Below are 19,669 nucleotides of genomic sequence, written 5' to 3'. Positions count from 1 at the left end.
GTGACCAATTTTAGGTATGGGTGCAGGGGTGCGCTTCTTAAACTTGTAGATGGATAAGATCTTTAGAAATAAATCATTCTAAAATTTATGTACAATGATATATAAAGCGTATTTTAATAAAAATTTCAATGAAGTGTGCAACTAGTTTGAAAAGAACCATAAGCTTGGTTAGAGAAAGGTAAAATTTTTTAATTGTGAGGGACTGAATCTATATTAAAAAGGGTAAAATTGTAAAGAAATTAAGTCACTTGTTCAAAAGGAAAGTTAAAGTCAAAATACAGCGTTTTAGTTGCAAAATAACTATCATTGTCAAACCCTATCTTCCTCATCCCCCATTTAGAGCTGTCATCACCTCATTTACAGTGGGTTCAAATGAATCAAAACAGAACATCTCTTCTCAAACTAATAGAGCCACTTTTACTCTTAAACACCATCATTACCACAATTCCGTATCTTCCTTCAGTGAGAGAGAATCAGCAGCCTGTACAGATGAAGTGAAAATACAGCAGATGTCATGAGTATTTTTCTTTTCAAATTTATAGCAGCTTTCTCCTTTCTTTCTCCTCCATAGAGCAACCATTCTTCCTCTTCCATTCTCTTCCCATCTCATGAGACTTCTTGTCCAGCTCTCCTCCTCCTCTGCCATCAACATCAGATCTCACAAATCTTGCAACAGTCCATGTATCCAAAAATTTTTGACCATATCAGGTACGGATTCCGTACATGTGCCCCTGTCATATCGTGTCGACACGGTGCGCTTGGGGTGAATTCTAAGTCCAGGTAACATGGAAGAAAACAATGACCAAAATTTAAATTGTTATGAGGGTGCTTACAGTTTTTGTGCTATTAAATATTAACACTGGATGAATTCTCTTGTTTTTTAAAGTTTGACTGTGCTATTAAACATTAGCGAGTTTTTGCTGACCACCTCTATTTTAAGTTTTTAAATTTAAAGTTTGACTGTGCTTAAAATAATTATTTTTTTTAAGTTCTTGGATTTTACTCGACTCGACTCGACTTGTCAATCAAACAAAGCTGGTTTATATAACCAGCTGAGGTGGAGGTTGGACATAGAAAGTTATTAATCTACTAAATGAAGCAAGATAACCCTAGGTTCTTCCCCTTGCCATCCTCTCCAGTTGCTCCTAGCCACTATCTCCTCTCCAATCTACCATCTAGTTACAATTGCCACTTTTGACTCATCAGCCTCTCCTGGGGTTGCCTCTACTCTCTGTTTCACTGCTGTAATCAAGATATTACCAATTTTGTCTCCAGTTGAGCTGAATTTATTACTTCTGCTTTTTTACTACAAGCCAATAGCAACAATTATTAAAGATCCGACATAAGAAAAAGTTATGCATAGCAGAGATGATAATGCCACAGCAGAGATTTTAATGCCCCGGCATATTTTGTCCAAATGACATATTTGTCCTCAGTAGTCAACGGGCAAAATTTAGCAAGTTACATGTAGGACTCACCAGAGTTTTGGTTCTATTAGTCCTCTGGACTCTGACTATGCCTCTCTCCGTCCCAGGATCCCATCCGAAAATCCACCAAATAACAAAAGGCACATGAAAAAGCAGTTGGAGCTTAAATCCGGTGCCATTGATTTGGGCTGAAGAGCTTGTGGAGATGTTCAAATACTTTTACAAGATTCTGCATTTTTGAACACTCAAGTTTTTTTTTTTTTTTCGGTTGACGAGGGTTGGGATTTAAGAAGTGGGGAGGGGCAGGAAATTTGAACTCAAGACCTCTAATTCTAAAGGCCTCAACCTTAGCCACTAGAGAAGACTCAGTCTCGATGTCAACAAAGTAAAAATCGACTTAACCTGATTTTATTTTCTGTCTTTCTATTTTGTTTCATCATTTCTGTTGGGATTCTTGAGCTATTGCCTATTAGTCAAGGTTTAGAATTATACTTAAGTCTTTATGTTTAATTTTTAAATAATCTGATGAAAAGAGAAAAAGCAGTGACATGTACTTGAGTTCAGGCAACCTCGGTATGCCACTAAGCAAACTTCGGCCTTTGTTACTTTTGATTGTCAGACCATGGCCTGACCATCAATTTTTTTTTCACAGAGGCAGATAATAGGGCATAGTTTTTGAAGAAATCTTTTACTGTGAAGGTGGATTCACTTACAATATATGAACTAAATCTGTGAATGAGATATTGTAAGAAGATGTGCCTTTTGTGCTAGTGGTGATAGCATGAGAATAAATCTTCACTACCATCTTTTTTGGGTGCCAAGAGAAATTAAGGAAAAACGGCAACTGAAGTTGAGGCCTCCAATCTGTGTTCCAACTTCCAGACGCCAATCTTGTTCATAGTCGAAATTGAGTACATGAGATATTAAGATTTGAGAAATGATTCAGAGGTGTTAAACATGTGCGGGTCTCATGCAAAACTTGCTAAATTCTGATATTGACTCTCAAGAGCAAATTTGGTACTTAAACAAAATGTGCTGTGGCATTAAAATTATAGCAGCGGCAATATCAGCTGTCATCCTGTATGCCTATGCAAAATTGTGATAATTGATAATATGCAGAAAATTACATGGTCTGCTTCAGTGGTAAAGCTATTTATGCTCAGAAGTCAAATCCCATAGACACGCCAGATCTGACTAATCATCACATCAGCTGAGAGTAAAACAAAGCTGATAGCTTCTTTCACCACCAGATTCTCATATAAGATATAATTTTCATACGAAAATGAGGGATAAGGAACAGTTTTTCTTTATACTTGTGAATTTGGTTTTAGAACTTTCAAGGAAGATTGAAGTTTTGACTTTGCGATATTTATCTGACTCTCAAATATTGCATCCTACAAGCAAACAAATTTCTTAATAAATAACTATTCCCGAAGAATTTCTGCTTGACGTCATCTTACAGTTTTCTTAGTGTATCTAAATTTGATTATCTAATTTGAACTTGATTTATCACTAAATCATTTAATGTGTTTGAACAATTAGACAAAAAAAGCTTGATAAATGACATATTAGTTTCTATGTATATTGCTGATTCTTATAAAGGTATGCTTCTTCCATATATTCTCCCCAAAAAGTGACACGGAAGTACTTTGTATCAATGAGTTGGACCTTGAATTTTTCAAAATCGTCCCTTGAAACCAGACTGGGCAATGAACAAGAGTAGAATGAAAAAAAACTCCCTTTGGATAGGATTTAGTTATTCAATTCAAGATTTATGAGGTGAGAATGGAAGAAGACAACAACACGTTTTATGTGGTAACATTTTTTCCTTTCCATTTGGCAGTTAAGGCAAGACAAATCCTCCACTTTAGTGTAAAATATTCTGAAAGAATGTCAAATGACTTGTAGTGATTCGGAGCTTCTAATGGTTAAAAAATAAGTACTTGCGATACATTTTTAACTCCTATTACTAATTTGCTATTTTTCTGCCAAAATAAATGGGTGGTGATTCTACATGTTGATAATTACTAAATTGTAACAAACTTGAGTTCTAGGCCATCATCAATCTTAAGTTTGGCAAGAAGTTTTGACGATCCCAATTGAGTTTGAGCTCGAATGACAGAAATCTTACTGCAAAGTAGGACTACCTAAATGAACCTTGAACTGTATGTAAGCCAAGCTGGACCTTGACCCGGACATCATACAAGCTAAGCTTGATAGCAGAGTTCAGCACGGCTAACATGTAGCTCAACAAGTGCCGTTATATTGCAGGAGACTTTGACTATAAAAACCGACAATTTGAGGCTCATAAGCTTTGCAAGTTACTTATTAAGGAGCTCCAACTTGATCAAAGAACTGATCAGTAGCTCAAGCATAACTATAAGTTCACGTAAGTCTAATTAACCAGCCTGAGTAGCGGAAGCAACTCAACTAGTTCACCGTAGTTTCTGTTGAATGTTTCTCATATCAAAAATAACGAGAGAAAATATGGTATGTACATGTGATGCAACATAAGCTGATGATGTGACGCTCAACTTTGCATGTAAGTAGGACTGCTATTGAATTGGGCCCCATCCATGTTTAATATCTCTTAATTAAGTTATACAATTTCAACTTTAAGGGAGTTCGTAAAAGGCTTATGAGTTCAAACAAACACAGCCCATTTTATATTACATTATCAAACAAGCAAAGTTGTATGCCATACCATAAGCTAGTGTCACTCTTAATATGCATATACTAAATTTTTGAACTAGTGCCCAGGTATTGGATACTCAAGTTAGGCCACATTGACACTAAGATATGGTATAACACTACCAATCACTCGTCACCAAGTAAGTAATGTGGGTCCTCCTTATCTAGTATTTAGTACCCACCAGACAAGGAGGACCACCTTAGATATGGTAGTCATTCATTGAAATTCAACATTAGCACTTTACATAGCCGTGCATATTTATCTACTTATACTCTTAAAGAGTGTTAAAATGACAGCCACTATATCTTTCTAAAGCTCATGTTAATAATCTATAGAATGAACATTTCGCTAGGGCTCACAAATAATGAGCAAAATATAGCTGCCTGACCCTTGGCTGCATTACTAACAACAAGTATATTGGATAACAATAACAGCATATAATCTACCTACTAGGACAATCTTTTATCAGCAGAAAGTGTAACACTAGTACTACAAAACTCAAGGCAATACGTTGATAGTCAATATTGTGACCCTTGAGGAAGATATCAACTTGTGTAAGGAAAATGAGAAGAGATATATAGATGTGATGTCCCTTTTAATCAATAAATTTAACGTCTTTTTACTTGATCGTTTTTAAGGTAAGAATGAACGAATGACAAACTCTGAGTCGAAATTCATTGGTGCAAGGAGAAGAAGTCAATTTTACCTGTAGATTGGCGAGTTCGCTCGTTCTATCGGCCTTGCGTTCCAGTCAAACGGAGAAGGAGAGGGGCTCGGCAGCTTGGCGGCGGAGGAAACTGAAAATGGGTGGAGCCAGGGAGGGAAGTGGTTGGCTGAGTTGGTCAGCAAGCAGGGGCGATGGGGTTGGAGTGGGTGACTTTGTTCAGTTCGCTTAAAATAGGGTTAATTACATTTATCCTCCCTGAGATTTGATCAAATAACGAATCAGGCTCTCAAGTTTGGGCAAACTAAAAAAGATCCGTCAAGCTCAAAATTCCATAACAAAATTATCTAGATAAATGTAATTGGATTGATTCATACATGAGCTCCTATGTTGGGAAAGTTATTTAAAAATATTTTTGCTGAATCTAGATATGGTTTTGAAGAAAAGAAAAAGAGACTGCTCGTCTATGGAAGATGATGACCAACACTTTCCTTTCCTATTTTTGGTATAACAAATCAACGCTTTTTACTCTTTTCTTTTTTAATTTTTTGTATCATTTTCCTTACACCCATTTTTTTTTATAGTACTTGGTCTTGCTATTCTTTTTATCTCTTTCTTCAATGTTTTTCATGTGTTTCACCATTTTTTTTCTTTTTTTATCATCTTTCTGCTCCAATTTTCTATGTCTTTGTCTTATGTTGGATAGTTTCTCAATTTTTATTTGGCGATATGATGCATATGAAGTAAAAAAATAATTTAGAAATATGTAGAGAAAATATTGCAAAATTTTTTGTGAAAACTCACAAATTCAAATAAATACTTTTCTTTTTTTCTGGCAAAATTATTCTTTTTATTGAATTTTAAATTTTAATACTTTAATTCTTTAGAACTAGGGCTCTTTCATCATTTCACAACATCTATTAACGGAGTCAAGGATCCATTACTAACAATGGCGTAAGAGTTTTCTAATCAACTACAAGACGATCCTTTTCTTAATGTTTCTTCTGTCGTTTTGGCTTTTAATGGATGAAGGTTTTCGTGTTTATTGGGTTTTTGACTATGCAAATTGTTCATCATTTGGTGACACCTCATTTAGGTTGTCCTTATACTGCCGCAGCAATCAAATCTTTAATCTTGACAGGCAAGTCGGACCAGAGGTTTCTGATATAATATGGGCATCAGAGGACAAATTCAGTAGCAAATCTGCAAGATTCTAGGTAATATATGATTATGCAGGTGTATCTGTACAGTTTATATACTCTTCAATCTCGTCTTTCTGTACAGTTTATATACTCTTCAATCTCGTCTTTCACAATTACATGTTACTGCACAGTTTATATACAAGACTGGTATTCTCCCATGTGAAAGACGGAAGTTTTGGAGAGGCGGTGAGAAGGCCAGATAGAAGACCAACAATGAAGGCACTGTTATAAGTGGTTGGTTCTGCTTGGATAGAATTGTTTCGGGAATCAATGTAGGTGTCATTGAGAAATGGTCCACCAACAAGAGCTCCAGTTGCTATGTTTGGATTTGGAGATGGTGAATGAAGCCACTTGAACCCATCCTTGCAACCTGTATTAGCATCTGCTAGAATTGAAGCTCCCCAATGATGTACATATTTGGGGTAGTCACTGCTATATCCAACGAGGTAGCTCATTTACATTGGATTACTTCCCAGAACATAATTTGCCTGAATTGAGTTGATTGAAAAGAAGATTACAATAGGAAATGGGAAAATCTAGAATCATGATCTTGGCGTGCCATGCAACAAGACTTTGGCTCTTGAGAGACTTTAGAAGTAATTTAACTGGGACCGCCCTTTATAGAGCTACTCGATGTGGTCAATTAATGCAGCTAAATCAGTTCTTAGATACTGTGGTTAAAGAAAGAAGTACCTGTGAAATTGCAAAATTTCGCAGGTCCATTGGCTCGTATTGGTCTCCATTGCAATACAGGGTTGGTGTACCGGACCAGAACATGTAATCGCTATAAAGAACCGCCATAAATGCCGAGGCAACAGAGTATTGTAAAGCGTTCCATTCTGTCACCCATATCAGCCCACCTACATGCGTAAAAATTGATGAAGTTTCACAGCTGCTTAATCATACACCTGAGAAGGTGGCCAGTGTTTGTGATGCAAGTTTAATTTCAGCGCTAGTATATACTCATGTCATTTATATAGGTGGCATTCACCTGGATTACCCCAAGATGGTTAAAATTGGTAGAGATACCAGAAATATTGTTGCTAGTTGCTACGGAATATTCGTCTGCATCATGAAAGTTCATCCTAAAGTGTAAAAAACTGCCCTTTAAAGATATCTTTTTGCTGGCTTTCTAACAATTCATTCATTCTCTTCTTTATAATTCTCAAAGGAGAAAAGAAGACGAGTGAGGGACTACAGCCTACAGCAGGTGGTTACAATTATTTCCATTTTGTCCTTTTTCTGCTGATTTCAGACATTGAAGTTAATTCAACAGGATCACAAGGTAGCCCGTCAAAGAGAGAAGGAATTCAACAAAGACTACTAGCCAGACTTCTCATCCATTCAACATTTCTGAGCTGTAGTACATTCCAAATAAATTCAAACAACAAAAATCAACAAAGAACATTCATAGTGCTGTATGTCTCAACCATGCCCATCAATCATCAAGAAAGCCAAAATACACAATAATGTTACTTGTAGTTTCTAATACCATCCAACTTCCAAATACACGAATTATACATGGAAAAAACATTACAACTATGCAGAGTCCATGCCAAATATCTGATGATCTATGATCTTCTACCCAGTAATTCATCAAGTTAAACTGGAATTCAGGAAATCTTGGGCTTTATCTTTGTTCTACAACTCATGAACCATCCAAGGGTCAAGTGAACAACCAGTAGAGAACTCCTATTACATATTCAGAAAACAATACTGTCATATGAAGCTATTCCGACTAGTTACACTAAATTTATCTCTTTACAAGGTCTATGAGTACGCAGAAGGCTCATCTTTCAACAGGCTTTTATGATTCTCTAAATGCACCATTGCACTCAAATTAGCACCTTAAATTATTAATATCCTAGAACCAAAACCAAAAAATTTACCTCAGCCACTCAGCATCAACAAGTGTTTAGTTACAAGTCAAGAAGCAAACCATTTAACAAAGTCGTTGACTTCTTTTATTAACAAGTAGGCATAGAAGATGAGTAGATTTTGCCACTCAATTAAACCAAAATACTTAATCAGTAACATTCAAAGCACTTAAAAAAGTAAACGGGCAGCCTCAAAATGATTAACCATCCTGTAGCTTATATTGAAATTTCCAACAGTTTTACACTGGCCTCAAGAGGACCCTCAGCTTGATCATTTGGATATGACTTTCAAAGCAAGGAATAAAGAAACCAGAATTAGATGACGTGGATAATAACTTTCCAACTTCAAGGTTTACTATTAGTTGTTTGTGCTATTTCTACTTTTCCAGAGCGATACTTGAGAAAATTGAGAAATAAATGATCCAATAGCAGTACCATGATTCAACACCTTCGCTTTGTTTGCCTCCAATTTGCTATTTGGATCTTGCCAAAACTTAATAACATGGAGACTCTCTTCTTCTGTTGATCTCTGCAACACAATACAAGCAGCATAACCTTTCTTTTTCATCTGAAGGCATATATCAGAAGGGTCATTCGCAGTGAGGGTAACCATATATAACCAACCCTTATCAGACAAAAGCCTGTCTGCAATGGGCAATATCTTATCAATAACACTCCGTCCATTTTCTCCTCCAGCCCATGCAGAAGCAATCCCATCACAACCCACTTCTTCTTCAGGTGTTGGCACATAAGGTGGGTTAACAACCATAACATCTACCAATCCCATCAATCGCCCCTCAAGACCCGCTGCAACATCGGTATTTACCAACTCAGCATGTACTCCATGTGCTTTCAATGTATCACTTGTCACATCCAAAGCATGAGGGTTAATGTCTGTTGCAATAAAGTAGGATCCACAGACATCACCCCCAAGCAAAAGAGCAAGGGAAGTAATCACATATCCACTACCACAACCGATTTCCAAGCAAAAAATTGGACGATGCTCAAGCAAGTTTGTTCGATCAGCTAGAAGTGCATCAACTAGTGCAAATGAGTCATCACAGGGATCATAGACTTCAGGATGTGAATTTACAAGACGTATTTGAGCAATTCTATAGGACATCATTCATCAATTCTGCAAAAATATATCAAATTTGTTTGGACTTCACAATAGAGTGGGTACCTTAACACAAAACCTGCAAACAAGTCAGGAATTTGGGACAGGAATAGGAGCAATAGAAAAAAGGAACGCATGATAAAAAAGAAAAAGGAAAGGAAAAAAAAAGGAATAACAGCAAATACAATAAACTTCAGTTACAGATTCACATAGAAATACAATTTATCTGAAGTAACAGCTTCAAAAAAATAAATGAATAAATAGAAGAAGAAGAAGAAGAAGAAGAAGAAGGGAACGACTCCAAATATAATAAACTTAAGTAACAGAATCACACAAAAATTCAATTTATCTGAAGGCAACTAAGACTTCCATTTCCATAATATTTTTTGTCACTCTAAACTATTTGCAGTTAAGAAACAACAATTCAAGAAAAAATCATCATAATTCAAGAAAAAATCATCATACATAGATATGTATTGAAGCATTTACCTGACACCATTGTTATTACTTATTTGAATAATTGACTATTGTAAACAACTAAATTAAGCATACATACTCGTCTCCGTCTTGGGTGCTAATTCTAAAATAATTATTTTTTTTAAGTTCTTGGACTCGACTCGACTTGTCAATCAAACAAAGCTGGTTTATAATAACCAGCTGAGGTGGAGGTTGGACATAGAAAGTTATTAAGCTACTAAATGAAGCAGGATAACCCTAGGTTCTTCCCCTTGCCATCCTCTCCAGTTGCTCCTAGCCACTATCGCCTCTCCAATCTACCATCTAGTTACAATTGCCACTTTTGACTCGTCAGCCTCTCCTGGGGTTGCCTCTACTCTCTGTTTCACTGTTGTAATCAAGATATTACGAATTTTGTCTCCAGCTGAGCTAAATTTATTACTTACTTCTGCTTTTTGACTACAAGCCAATAGCAACAATTATTAAAGATCCGACATAAGAAAAAGTTATGCATAGCAGAGATGATAATGCCACGGCAAAGATTTTAATGCCCCAGCACATTTTGTCCAAATGACATATTTGTCCTCAGTAGTCAACGGGCAAATTTTAGCAAGTTACATATAGGACCCACCAGAGATTTGGTTCTATTAGTCCTCTGGACTCTGACTATGCCTCTCTCCGTCCCAGGATCCCATCCGAAAGTCCACCAAATAACCAAAGGCACATGAAAGGAGATGTTCAAATACTTTTACAAGATTCTGCATTTTTTAACACTCAAGTTTTTTTTTTTTTTTTTTGGTTGACGAGAGTTGGGATTTAAGAAGTGGGGAGGGGCAGGAAATTTGAACTCAAGACCTCTAATCCTTAAGGCCTCAACCTTAGCCACTAGAGAAGACTCAGTCTGGATGTCAACAAAGTAAAAATCGACTTAACCTGATTTTATTTTCTGTCATTCTATTTTGTTTCATCATTTCTGTTGAGATTCTTGAGCTATTGCCTATTAGTCAAGGTTTAGAATTATACTTAAGTTTTTATGTTTAACTTTTAAATTATCTGACGAAAAGAGAAAGAGCAGTTACATGTACTTGAATTCAGGCAGCCTCGGTATGCCACTAAGCAAACTTCGGCCTCTGTTACTTTTGATTGTCAGACCATGGCCTAACCATCAATTTTTTTTTCACAGAGGCAGATAATAGGGCATAATTTTTGAAGAAATCTTTTACTGTGAAGGTAGATTCACTTACAATACATGAGCTAAAACTGTGAATGAGATATTATAAGATGTGCCTTTTGTGCTGGTGGTGATAGCATGATAATAATTCCTCACTACCATCTTTTTTGGGTGCCAAGAGAAATTAAGGGAAAACGGTAACTGAAGTTGAGGCCTGCAATCTGTGTTCCAACTTCCAGATGCCAATCTTGTTCACAGTTGAAGTTGAGTACAGGAGACATAAAGATTTGAGGGATGACTCAGAGTTGTTAAACATGTGTGGGTCTCATGCAAAACTTGCTAAATTCTGATATTGACTCTCAAGGGCAAATTTGGTACTTAAACAAAATGTGCTGTGGCATTAAAATTAGAGCAGTGGCAATATCAGCTGTCATCCTGTATGCCTATGCAAAATTGTGATAATTGATAATATGCAGAAAACTACATGGTCTGCTTCAGTGGTAAAGCTATTTATGCTCAGAAGTCAAGTCCCATGGACATGTCAAATCTGACTAATCATCACATCAGCTGAGAGTAAAACAAAACTGACAGCTTCTTTCACCACCAGATTCTCATATAAGATATAATTTTCATACGAAAATGAGGGATAAGGAACAGTCTATCTTTATACTTGTGAATTTGGTTTTAGAACTTTCAAGGAAGATTGAAGTTTTGACTTTGCGATATTTATCTAACTCTCAAATACTGCATCCTACAAGCAAACAAATTTCTTAATAAATAACTATTCCTGAAGAATTTCTGCTTGACGTCATCTTACAGTTTTCTTAGTGTGTCTAAATTTGATTATCTAATTTGAACTTGATTTATCACTAAATCATTTAATGTGTTTGAAAAATTAGACAAAAAAAGCTTGATAAATGACATATTAGTTTTTACGTATATTGCTGATTCTTATAAAGGTATGCTTCTTCCATATATTCTCCTCAAAAAGTGACAGGGAAGTACGTTGCATCAATGAGTTGGACCTTGAATTTTTCAAAATCGTCCCTTGAAACCAGACTGGACAATGAACAAGAGTAGAATGAAAAAAAACTCCCTTTGGATAGGATTTAGTTATTCAATTCAAGATTTATAAGGTGAGAATGGAAGAAGACAACAACACGCTTCATGTGGTAACATTTTTTCCTTTCCATTTGGCAGTTAAAGCAAGACAAATCCTCCACTTTAGTGTAAAATATTCTGAAAGAATGTCAAATGACTTGTAGTGATTCGGAGCTTCTAATGGTTAAAAAATAATTACTTGCGATACATTTTTAACTCCTATTACTAATTTGCTATTTTTCTGTCAAAATAAATGGATGGTGATTCTACATGTTGATAATTACTAAATTGTAACAAACTTGAGTTCTAGGCCACCATCAATCTCAAGTTTGGCAAGAAGTTTTGATGATCCCAATTGAGTTTGAGCTCGAATGACAGAAATCTTACTGCAAAGCAGGACTACCTAAATGAACCTTGAACTGTATGTAAGCCAAGCTGGACCTTGACCCGGACATTATACAAGCTAAACTTGATAACAGAGTTCAGCACGGCTAACATGTAGCTCAACGAGTGCCGTTATATTGCAGGAGATTTTGACTATAAAAACCGACAATTTGAGGCTCATAAGCTTTGCAAGTTACTTATTAAAGAGCTCCAACTTGATCAAAGAACTGATCAGTAGCTCAAGCATAACTATAAGTTCACGTAAGTCTAATTAACCAGCCTGAGTAGCGGAAGCAACTCAACTAGTTCACCGTAGTTTCTGTTGAATGTTTCTCATATCAAAAATAACGAGAGAAAATATGGTATGTACATGTGATGCAACATAAGCTGATGATGTGACGCTCAACTTTGCATGTAAGTAGGACTGCTATTGAATTGGGCCCCATCCATGTTTAATATCTCTTAATTAAGTTATACAATTTCAACTTTAAGGGAGTTCGTAAAAGGCTTATGAGTTCAAACAAACACAGCCCATTTTATATTACATTATCAAACAAGCAAAGTTGTATGCCACACCATAAGCTAGTGTCACTCCTAATATGCATATACTAAATTTTTGAACTAGTGCCCAGGTATTGGATACTCAAGTTAGGCCACATTGACACTAAGATATGGTACAACACTATCAATCACTCGTCACCAAGTAAGTAATGTGGGTCCTCCTTATCTAGGATTTAGTACCCACCAGACAAGGAGGATCACCTTACTTATTTGATGTAGAGTAATCAATACTGGAGTACCACATGGTACGACCGTGTGGCATACCTTAAGTGTTTGATACCTTTCCACCCAATGAAGATGCTAGAGGAGATATCTTGTAGCAGTCTTTGCCCTACCTTCCATCATTTGAACCACGTGGTATAAACAGGCCAAACTATATGGTTAGTGGAGTCAGTAAGATGGAGAACGGTACATGCAAGTCCACCAATTAAATGAGTTACAGATTTGCAGTGATGTAACTCCATGAAAATAAAGGTTCACGTGATGCTAATTCTCAAATGGTAAAGAACAATTATATCTTCACATCGAAAAGTTCTAACATCTTTCAAAGATTTTCACATCGATAAAAGACCATACCGCAGAACCATACACAATCATAAGGAAATAACTATGTGATATACTCACAGAAGCAACCTCAATATTCAGGTCAATCTCCCATAACGTGCATATAGTAGTAGTGGTTTCAGGAAAAAAGCACAGCCATGAACCTGATTTTCAGCTCAATCACTGAATTGCAGAGAAAACCTAGATATGATTTAATAAGATTACACAAAAAGAGGGTTTACTACATATTCTTGTACATAAATTGGGGATGCAGAATATGGAAACAAAACAGAAACACAGTATTTGTATATTGCTCGAAAGTCTAATTAGAAACCTAATTGCATAAACTAGCAATTCAAGCCCAATGGACTAAAGACCAACTCGAGTCAATAATGAGAAGGAGAAAAAAATCACTTGAAATTCAGAAAATGGTCACAAGAAATGTTCGAAAGAAGTGCCATCCTTGTGGACTACACCATAAAAGAGATCTCTAACTTCAGGACATAGCTTTCAATCATTTACAAGCAACTTTCAATCTAGTACCAACCAAAAGAGTCTCTGAGGCCATCCCACAATATTAGATATGGTAGTCATTCATTGAAATTCAACATCAGCACTTCACATAGCCGTGCATATCTATCTACTTATGCTCCTAAAGAGTGTTAGAATGACAGCCACTATATCTTTCTAAACCTCATGTTAATAATCTATAGAATGAACATTCCACTAGGGCTCACAAAGAATGAGCAAAATATAGCTGCCTGACCCTTGGCTGCATTACTAACAACAAGTATATTGGATAACAATAACAGCATATAATCTACCTACTAGGACAATCTTTTATCAGCAGAAAGTGTAACACTAGTATTACAAAACTCAAGGCAATACGTTGATAGTCAATATTGTGACCCTTGAGGAAGATATCAACTTGTGTAAGGAAAATGAGAAGAGATATATAGATGTGATGTCCCTTTTAATCAATATATTTAACGTCTTTTTATTTAATTGTTTTTAAGGCAAGAAAAAACGAATGACAAACTCTGAGTCGAAATACATTGGTGCAAGGAGAAGAAGTCAATTTTACCTGTAGATTGGCGAGTTCGCTCGTTCTATCGGCCTTGTATTCCAGTCAAACGGAGAAGGAGAGGGGCTCGGCAGCTTGGCGGCGGAGGAGACTGAAAATGGGTGGAGCCAAGGAGGGAAGTGGTTGGCCGAGTTGGTCAGCAAGCAGGGGCGATGGGGTTGGAGTGGGTGACTTTGTTCAGTTCGCTTAAAATAGGGTTAATTACATTTATCCTCCCCGAGATTTGACCAAATAACGAATCAGGCCCTCAAGTTTGGGCAAACTAAAAAAGATCCGTCAAGCTCAAAATTCCATAACAAAATTATCTGGATAAATGTAATTGGATTGATAAATACATGAGCTCCTATGTTGGGAAAGTTATTTAAAAATATTTTTGCTGAATCTAGATATGGTTTTGAAGAAAAGAAAAAGAGACTGCCCGTCTATGGAAGATGATGACCAACACTTTCCTTTCCTTTTTTTTGGTATAGCAAATCAACGCTTTTTACTCTTTCTTTTTTAATTTTTTGTATCATTTTCCTTACACCCATTTTTTTTTATAGTACTTGGTCTTGTTATTCTTTTTATCTCTTTCTTCAATGTTTTTCATGTGTTTCACCATTTTTTTCTTTTTTTATCATCTTTCTGCACCAATTTTCTATGTCTTTGTCTTATGTTGGATAGTTTCTCACTGTTTCTCAATTTTTATTTGGCGATATGATGCATATGAAGTAAAAAAATAAGTTAGAAATATGTAGAGAAAATATTGCAAAATTTTTTGTGAAAACTCACAAATTCAAATAAATACTTTTCTTTTTTTCTGGCAAAATTATTCTTTTTATTGAATTTTAAATTTTAATATTTTAATTCTTTAGAACTAGGGCTCTTTCATCATTTCACAACATCTATTAACGGAGTCAAGGATCCATTACTAACAACGGCGTAAGAGTTTTCTAATCAACTACAAGATTTATTTCGTAATATGAACAAACCTTAGGGGAGGTTTAATTTGGTAGGTAAATATTGCAGGGAGATAAAGGCTATTTGGTTCCAAGGCCAAGGCAAGTTACGTATAACCTACCAAGCCATGTTATTTGGAATGTAAACATTGTAGGAGGGAGGATTTTAGATACAATTATACATAGACTATTAAATGATAATGGCTGTAGAGGGACTCAAAATCCCACCACAACAAGAAATAAGAATATTTTTACAAAGCAAATTCAGTAACCTGACAAAGATTTGGATAGTAAACTAGTAAAATAAGAACATATGTTTAACAAACCCGCCAAAAGGAAAGCTTTCGTGGTTTTTTCCCATTCTAGCATATTAAAATTACACTATGCTGTTAAGCTTTAGCTACACTGGCAACACCAGGATCGCCACAGCACTAAAGTGAGAAAAATTTGAACCCCAGATTCTGAAATATGGTCCACAGATCAATCTTCACCAAATCTTCTTAGAACATAAAAAAGCTAATCAATTTCTAAAGCTCAATAGTTAAATTAACACAACCCTGAGAGAAAAATCCCAACTTTAGCAGAGAAATACAACAGCATTACATGAAATGAATCCCCAATAATCTAAGACGTACAAAATGGTTAATCCTCTCTCAATTAACCCATAATGCCTCAGGTGGCCAAAATCTTTTGTGACATTACGCGAATCACAACTATTACAGGAAACAAGAAAAGGAAATTTTTTTTTTAAAAAAAAACCCAATTTACCAAAAGATTAAAAGGGCCAGTATCACAGGCAAATGACAATTATAAATTAATTAAAAAAAACTCAGAGAGAGAGAGAGAGAGAGAGAGAGAGAGAGATCAAATAAAAAGCCAGAGTATAGCACCTTTGATTTTGAGGGAAATGGGGGAGCTCGGAAAATGTTTAGAGAGACGAGAGATGAGGAGGGTGGTGGTGGACGATGATGACGTTGGTCCAACACTCGTTCTCTGAAGAAAGGTTTTAAGGTGAAAAGGACTTAAGGGAGAGGCCCAACCAACGCAGGGTTTGTTGGTGGTACTACTTCTCCACTTTACTCTTTTTTGTGTTTCGGATAGGGTTGCAAACGAACCGAGCCGCTCATAAGTCGAGTTCGAGCTGACTCGAAATATTAAGCTCAAGTATATATATATATATATATATATATTATTTTAAGTATATATATATTTTTTATTTTAATAGTAAAATTATATATATATCCTCAATATTTTATTATTTATTAAGAAAAAATATTATTTTTTTAAAAAATAAAATAATTATTTTTTATTTCTAAAGATCTTATCCATCTACAAGTTTAAGAAGCGCACCCCTGCACCCATACCTAAAATTGGTCACATATCCCTGGATCCTATAATTTTTAAATATGCGAATCCGACACTTCAACATGCACCTGTATCTGACACCAATACCGGAGTCCATATAACATAGATTTTCTCTTGAATAGATGTATATAATGCAGAGCCAAATTTTAGAAAAGGAAAGCAAGTCTTAATTTGTTCACAACCATATTGATTCTAGCATGCTTAATAATGCATCCATCACCAAAATGTCTAACACAGAAATGAGTAATGACTATTCATATGAACTAGTCAACAGAAACCGCATCTCCAGATTCCTTGTCCAGGCTACTCGCTCAATACTTCAAGGTATAATCATGTAATCCATGATTGCATTTGACAAGACGCATACCTCTCTTTCCCTTTTATCACTTCCTTTTCTCTTTGTTTGGTGTGGAATGCTCTAGGCAGTAGGGCCCCTTTGAAAATAAGGCACTTAGGCATAAAATAATGCATTAGATGCAACATATAGTCATCAAGCAAATTTTAGCTGATTAAGCTTTGTTAACCTATCATATGAACAACTAATTCTGTAAGTCTCAAAAAATAAGTAGTACCAGCTATTTGTCTAGAGCTGTACTAAAAAGGCTACCACGTAAGATTAACACCAACAAGATAGGCATCTTTCACCTTTATCTCCCTAAAAGGTAAATCACATACTGATACCACAAGCAAACTTCTACTCCAACCAATGGTCAAGTTTATGGTCAATGGCAAAAAAGGAGAAGTATCTTAACCAGCAAACAGAACTGATTAAATATCAGAAATGTAATAGAGAGTATGTACTCCTACTTCTTATTATAGAAATTAAAGAATCTAGGCACAGTAAATTGCAAAGGCCTTGTGGAGCTTAATGCAATGCTTGAAGTGGAGTGCTGGTCAGTTGAAACAAAGCGCAGAGTTGCTTATGCTGTAAATTATTTTCAACTAATGTCATAATGCACCAGTATGCTGTGAATTTGTAATTACATAGCCATACATGAAAGCTTATATCTTTCTATAAAATCATACCCCTCACATACGGAATAACATTAAAAATGAGGAACAGTAAAAGTTTAACAAAGATCTTTCTTTTCATCATATCTTTAATAAAGCAACAACGAGAACATGAACCTTGCTATTAATATCTTAAAGCATTACACACAGCAAATCACATCCTCCATTGCAGTTATCATGATGTTCAGAAATTTTGAACCGAAAAGACTCTTAAAAAGGAATTATGTATATATAGTAAAATTTGAGATATCCAATATTGCAAAACTGGGAAGCACGTGAAAATAAACACAAAATAAAATTTTCACATAATTTCCTTTATTGAAAACCATTTGAACATCAACTTTTAGAGGTAAGAACTTCTGTATCTAAAAGAAATCTATTCAGGACATCTGGAAATCTAATGAAGCTTGTAGATCTACTAAAATCAAGAATAGATGTACATAAATGTAGTCAATCCACAATTAGAAATATAATAACACCACATAAACACTTGGAGTAGGCAGCCATTAATACTTACATCTCATAAATGAATAACTGACGCTCTCATATCCCAAAATCACTTTACTACAAGAATGTTCCACATGATCTGCTAACCTTACACAAATTCCATGGTGCAAAAGCAATTTCTACCAGCTCAGATTGTGAGCATCAATAGCATAACTTCAACAAATCCAAGGAAATGTTAATCTTACTAATATATATGCTAAATCCCAGTTTTTAAGTTACCAACTGACTTCATTCAAATAAGAGCTAAATGCCGCGACTGAATTGCAACTGAATAGTTTCTCAAAAAATCTTTGTACCATCTTTAGACTTTCAGCATTAGACCTCAAAATAAAGCAATATAAATTCAATCCTAGTAAAGTATATGACATCTAAAATCATGACCAGCGAAATCTGGTAGAAATTGAATCCAATACCGGATTAAGAACAAATTAACTCCAATTCAATATACAATTTAAACTTTGAGGAAATTAGGTGATTAAACAATTTATCTATTGCAAAATCAGAAATTTTACCTTCTCCCGAGCTTCAGCTGACAACTCCGCTCCCCAAATCACAATCGACTTTGAGATTTAAATCAAGAGAGGTTTTAAATGGAATTACGCAATTTCGGAGAAAGCCGGAAATTAGGCATTAATTAGGGTAAGAGATAGAAGAAGGCAGGAATGAGGAAAGTTAAAGACGGCGAATTTTGGCCAAGGGGCTTACCGGCGCCGGCGAGGTGATCGATCTCTCTCCGATCCAAGTTGACGGCAATGACGAGGATCGAGAATTAGGGTTGTTCTTTATTTTATTTTATTACTCCCAACCGCTCAGTCTCACACTCTCTTTCTCTCAGCCCTCTTAGTTTGGATTTCTAGGTCAAAGGAGAGTCAAAAATATATCCGGCATTGACCCTTTTCTTTTTTTTTTTCAGGAAGGAACCTAGCAAAGTCAATAAAAAAAGGGATAATTTCAGAAACCTCCCTGAGGTTTCTAGCGATTTCACTAAGCTCCCTCAAGGTTTTTAATATTACACTTACCTCCCTTGATAATAGAAAATGACTATAATAACCTTCATAATTTCTCGAAAGACAAGCCATTGATAAAAAATAAAAATAAAAAAGATAACAGAAAAATGAAAAATGAAAAAAGGAAAACAATTCTTCTTGATTAAGCTATATATTGTTGCGAAACTGTTTCAGTCATGGCCATTAAATTATAACCTTCTATCACTCAAATATACTAATCAAGGTAGATGTCTCCTTCCATATCGTTATCCTGTTATCACCATTCCTATCACCTTTCTCAAAGTGTCTCTTGAATTCCTGATCTCCAAATGCTAATTTGAAACTTGTAGTTCTTTTTTATTTTGCCACGCTACTCATTAAAACCTTGATAATTTTATTTGTAAATTGAAATAGAATGGAAATCTAAAATTTTCACATAGAAAACCCATTAAAAGTGGAAATCTAAAATTTTCACATAGAAAACCCATTAAAAGCCTTTACCTCACTAATCTTATTGTCATGCTACTGCTGTGGATGATGATGGAAGCAATCATCACGGCTAACAATCTAATTGTTCAAATCA

General features: G+C 35.5%; 1 protein-coding gene and 1 long non-coding RNA gene across 14 annotated transcripts; both read right to left on the bottom strand.

The window, feature by feature from the left end:
- Positions 1-213: 213 nt before the first annotated feature.
- LOC113692671 (uncharacterized) lies at positions 214-5,758 on the bottom strand. The gene is made up of 2 exons (XR_003449012.2): positions 4,826-5,758; positions 214-731 (listed from the first exon to the last, which is right to left on the bottom strand). It is a non-coding gene; the product is annotated as an uncharacterized lncRNA (long non-coding RNA).
- A 215-nt stretch (positions 5,759-5,973) lies between these two features.
- Positions 5,974-18,998, bottom strand: LOC113692669 (uncharacterized). Of its 13 annotated transcripts, none has more exons than XM_072051938.1 (6): positions 18,806-18,998; positions 18,613-18,660; positions 14,280-17,032; positions 8,298-9,058; positions 6,679-6,845; positions 5,974-6,473 (listed from the first exon to the last, which is right to left on the bottom strand). In XM_072051938.1, the coding sequence occupies exons 4-6, from the start codon at positions 8,986-8,988 to the stop codon at positions 6,441-6,443; spliced, it is 891 nt and encodes a 296-aa protein (XP_071908039.1). In that variant the 5' UTR covers positions 8,989-9,058; positions 14,280-17,032; positions 18,613-18,660; positions 18,806-18,998; the 3' UTR covers positions 5,974-6,440. The 13 variants fall into 13 exon arrangements, 12 of the variants coding, with proteins under 12 accessions (XP_071908039.1, XP_071908040.1, XP_071908038.1 ...); XM_072051939.1 differs by having other exon boundaries at positions 14,280-17,016; XM_072051937.1 differs by having other exon boundaries at positions 18,613-18,998.
- Between the last annotated feature and the right edge of the window lie 671 nt (positions 18,999-19,669).

This window comes from Coffea arabica, chromosome 6c (assembly GCF_036785885.1).
Source record: "Coffea arabica cultivar ET-39 chromosome 6c, Coffea Arabica ET-39 HiFi, whole genome shotgun sequence".
NCBI lineage: Eukaryota > Viridiplantae > Streptophyta > Magnoliopsida > Gentianales > Rubiaceae > Coffea > Coffea arabica.
Note: the sequence above shows the minus strand (reverse complement) of the source record. Positions and strands in the feature narration are given on the sequence as shown.

Bases quoted from the DNA above. Each gene is read 5' to 3' on its own strand.
- LOC113692669 (XM_072051936.1), bottom strand. From the start codon at position 8,988: ATGATGTCCTATAGAATTGCTCAAATACGTCTTGTAAATTCACATCCT. The intron at 6,846-8,297 runs GTACTGCTATTG...TTACGCATGTAG, and splicing joins AGCGAAGGTGTTGAATCATG to GTGGGCTGATATGGGTGACA. The intron at 6,474-6,678 runs GTACTTCTTTCT...AACTCAATTCAG, and splicing joins GAAATTTTGCAATTTCACAG to GCAAATTATGTTCTGGGAAG.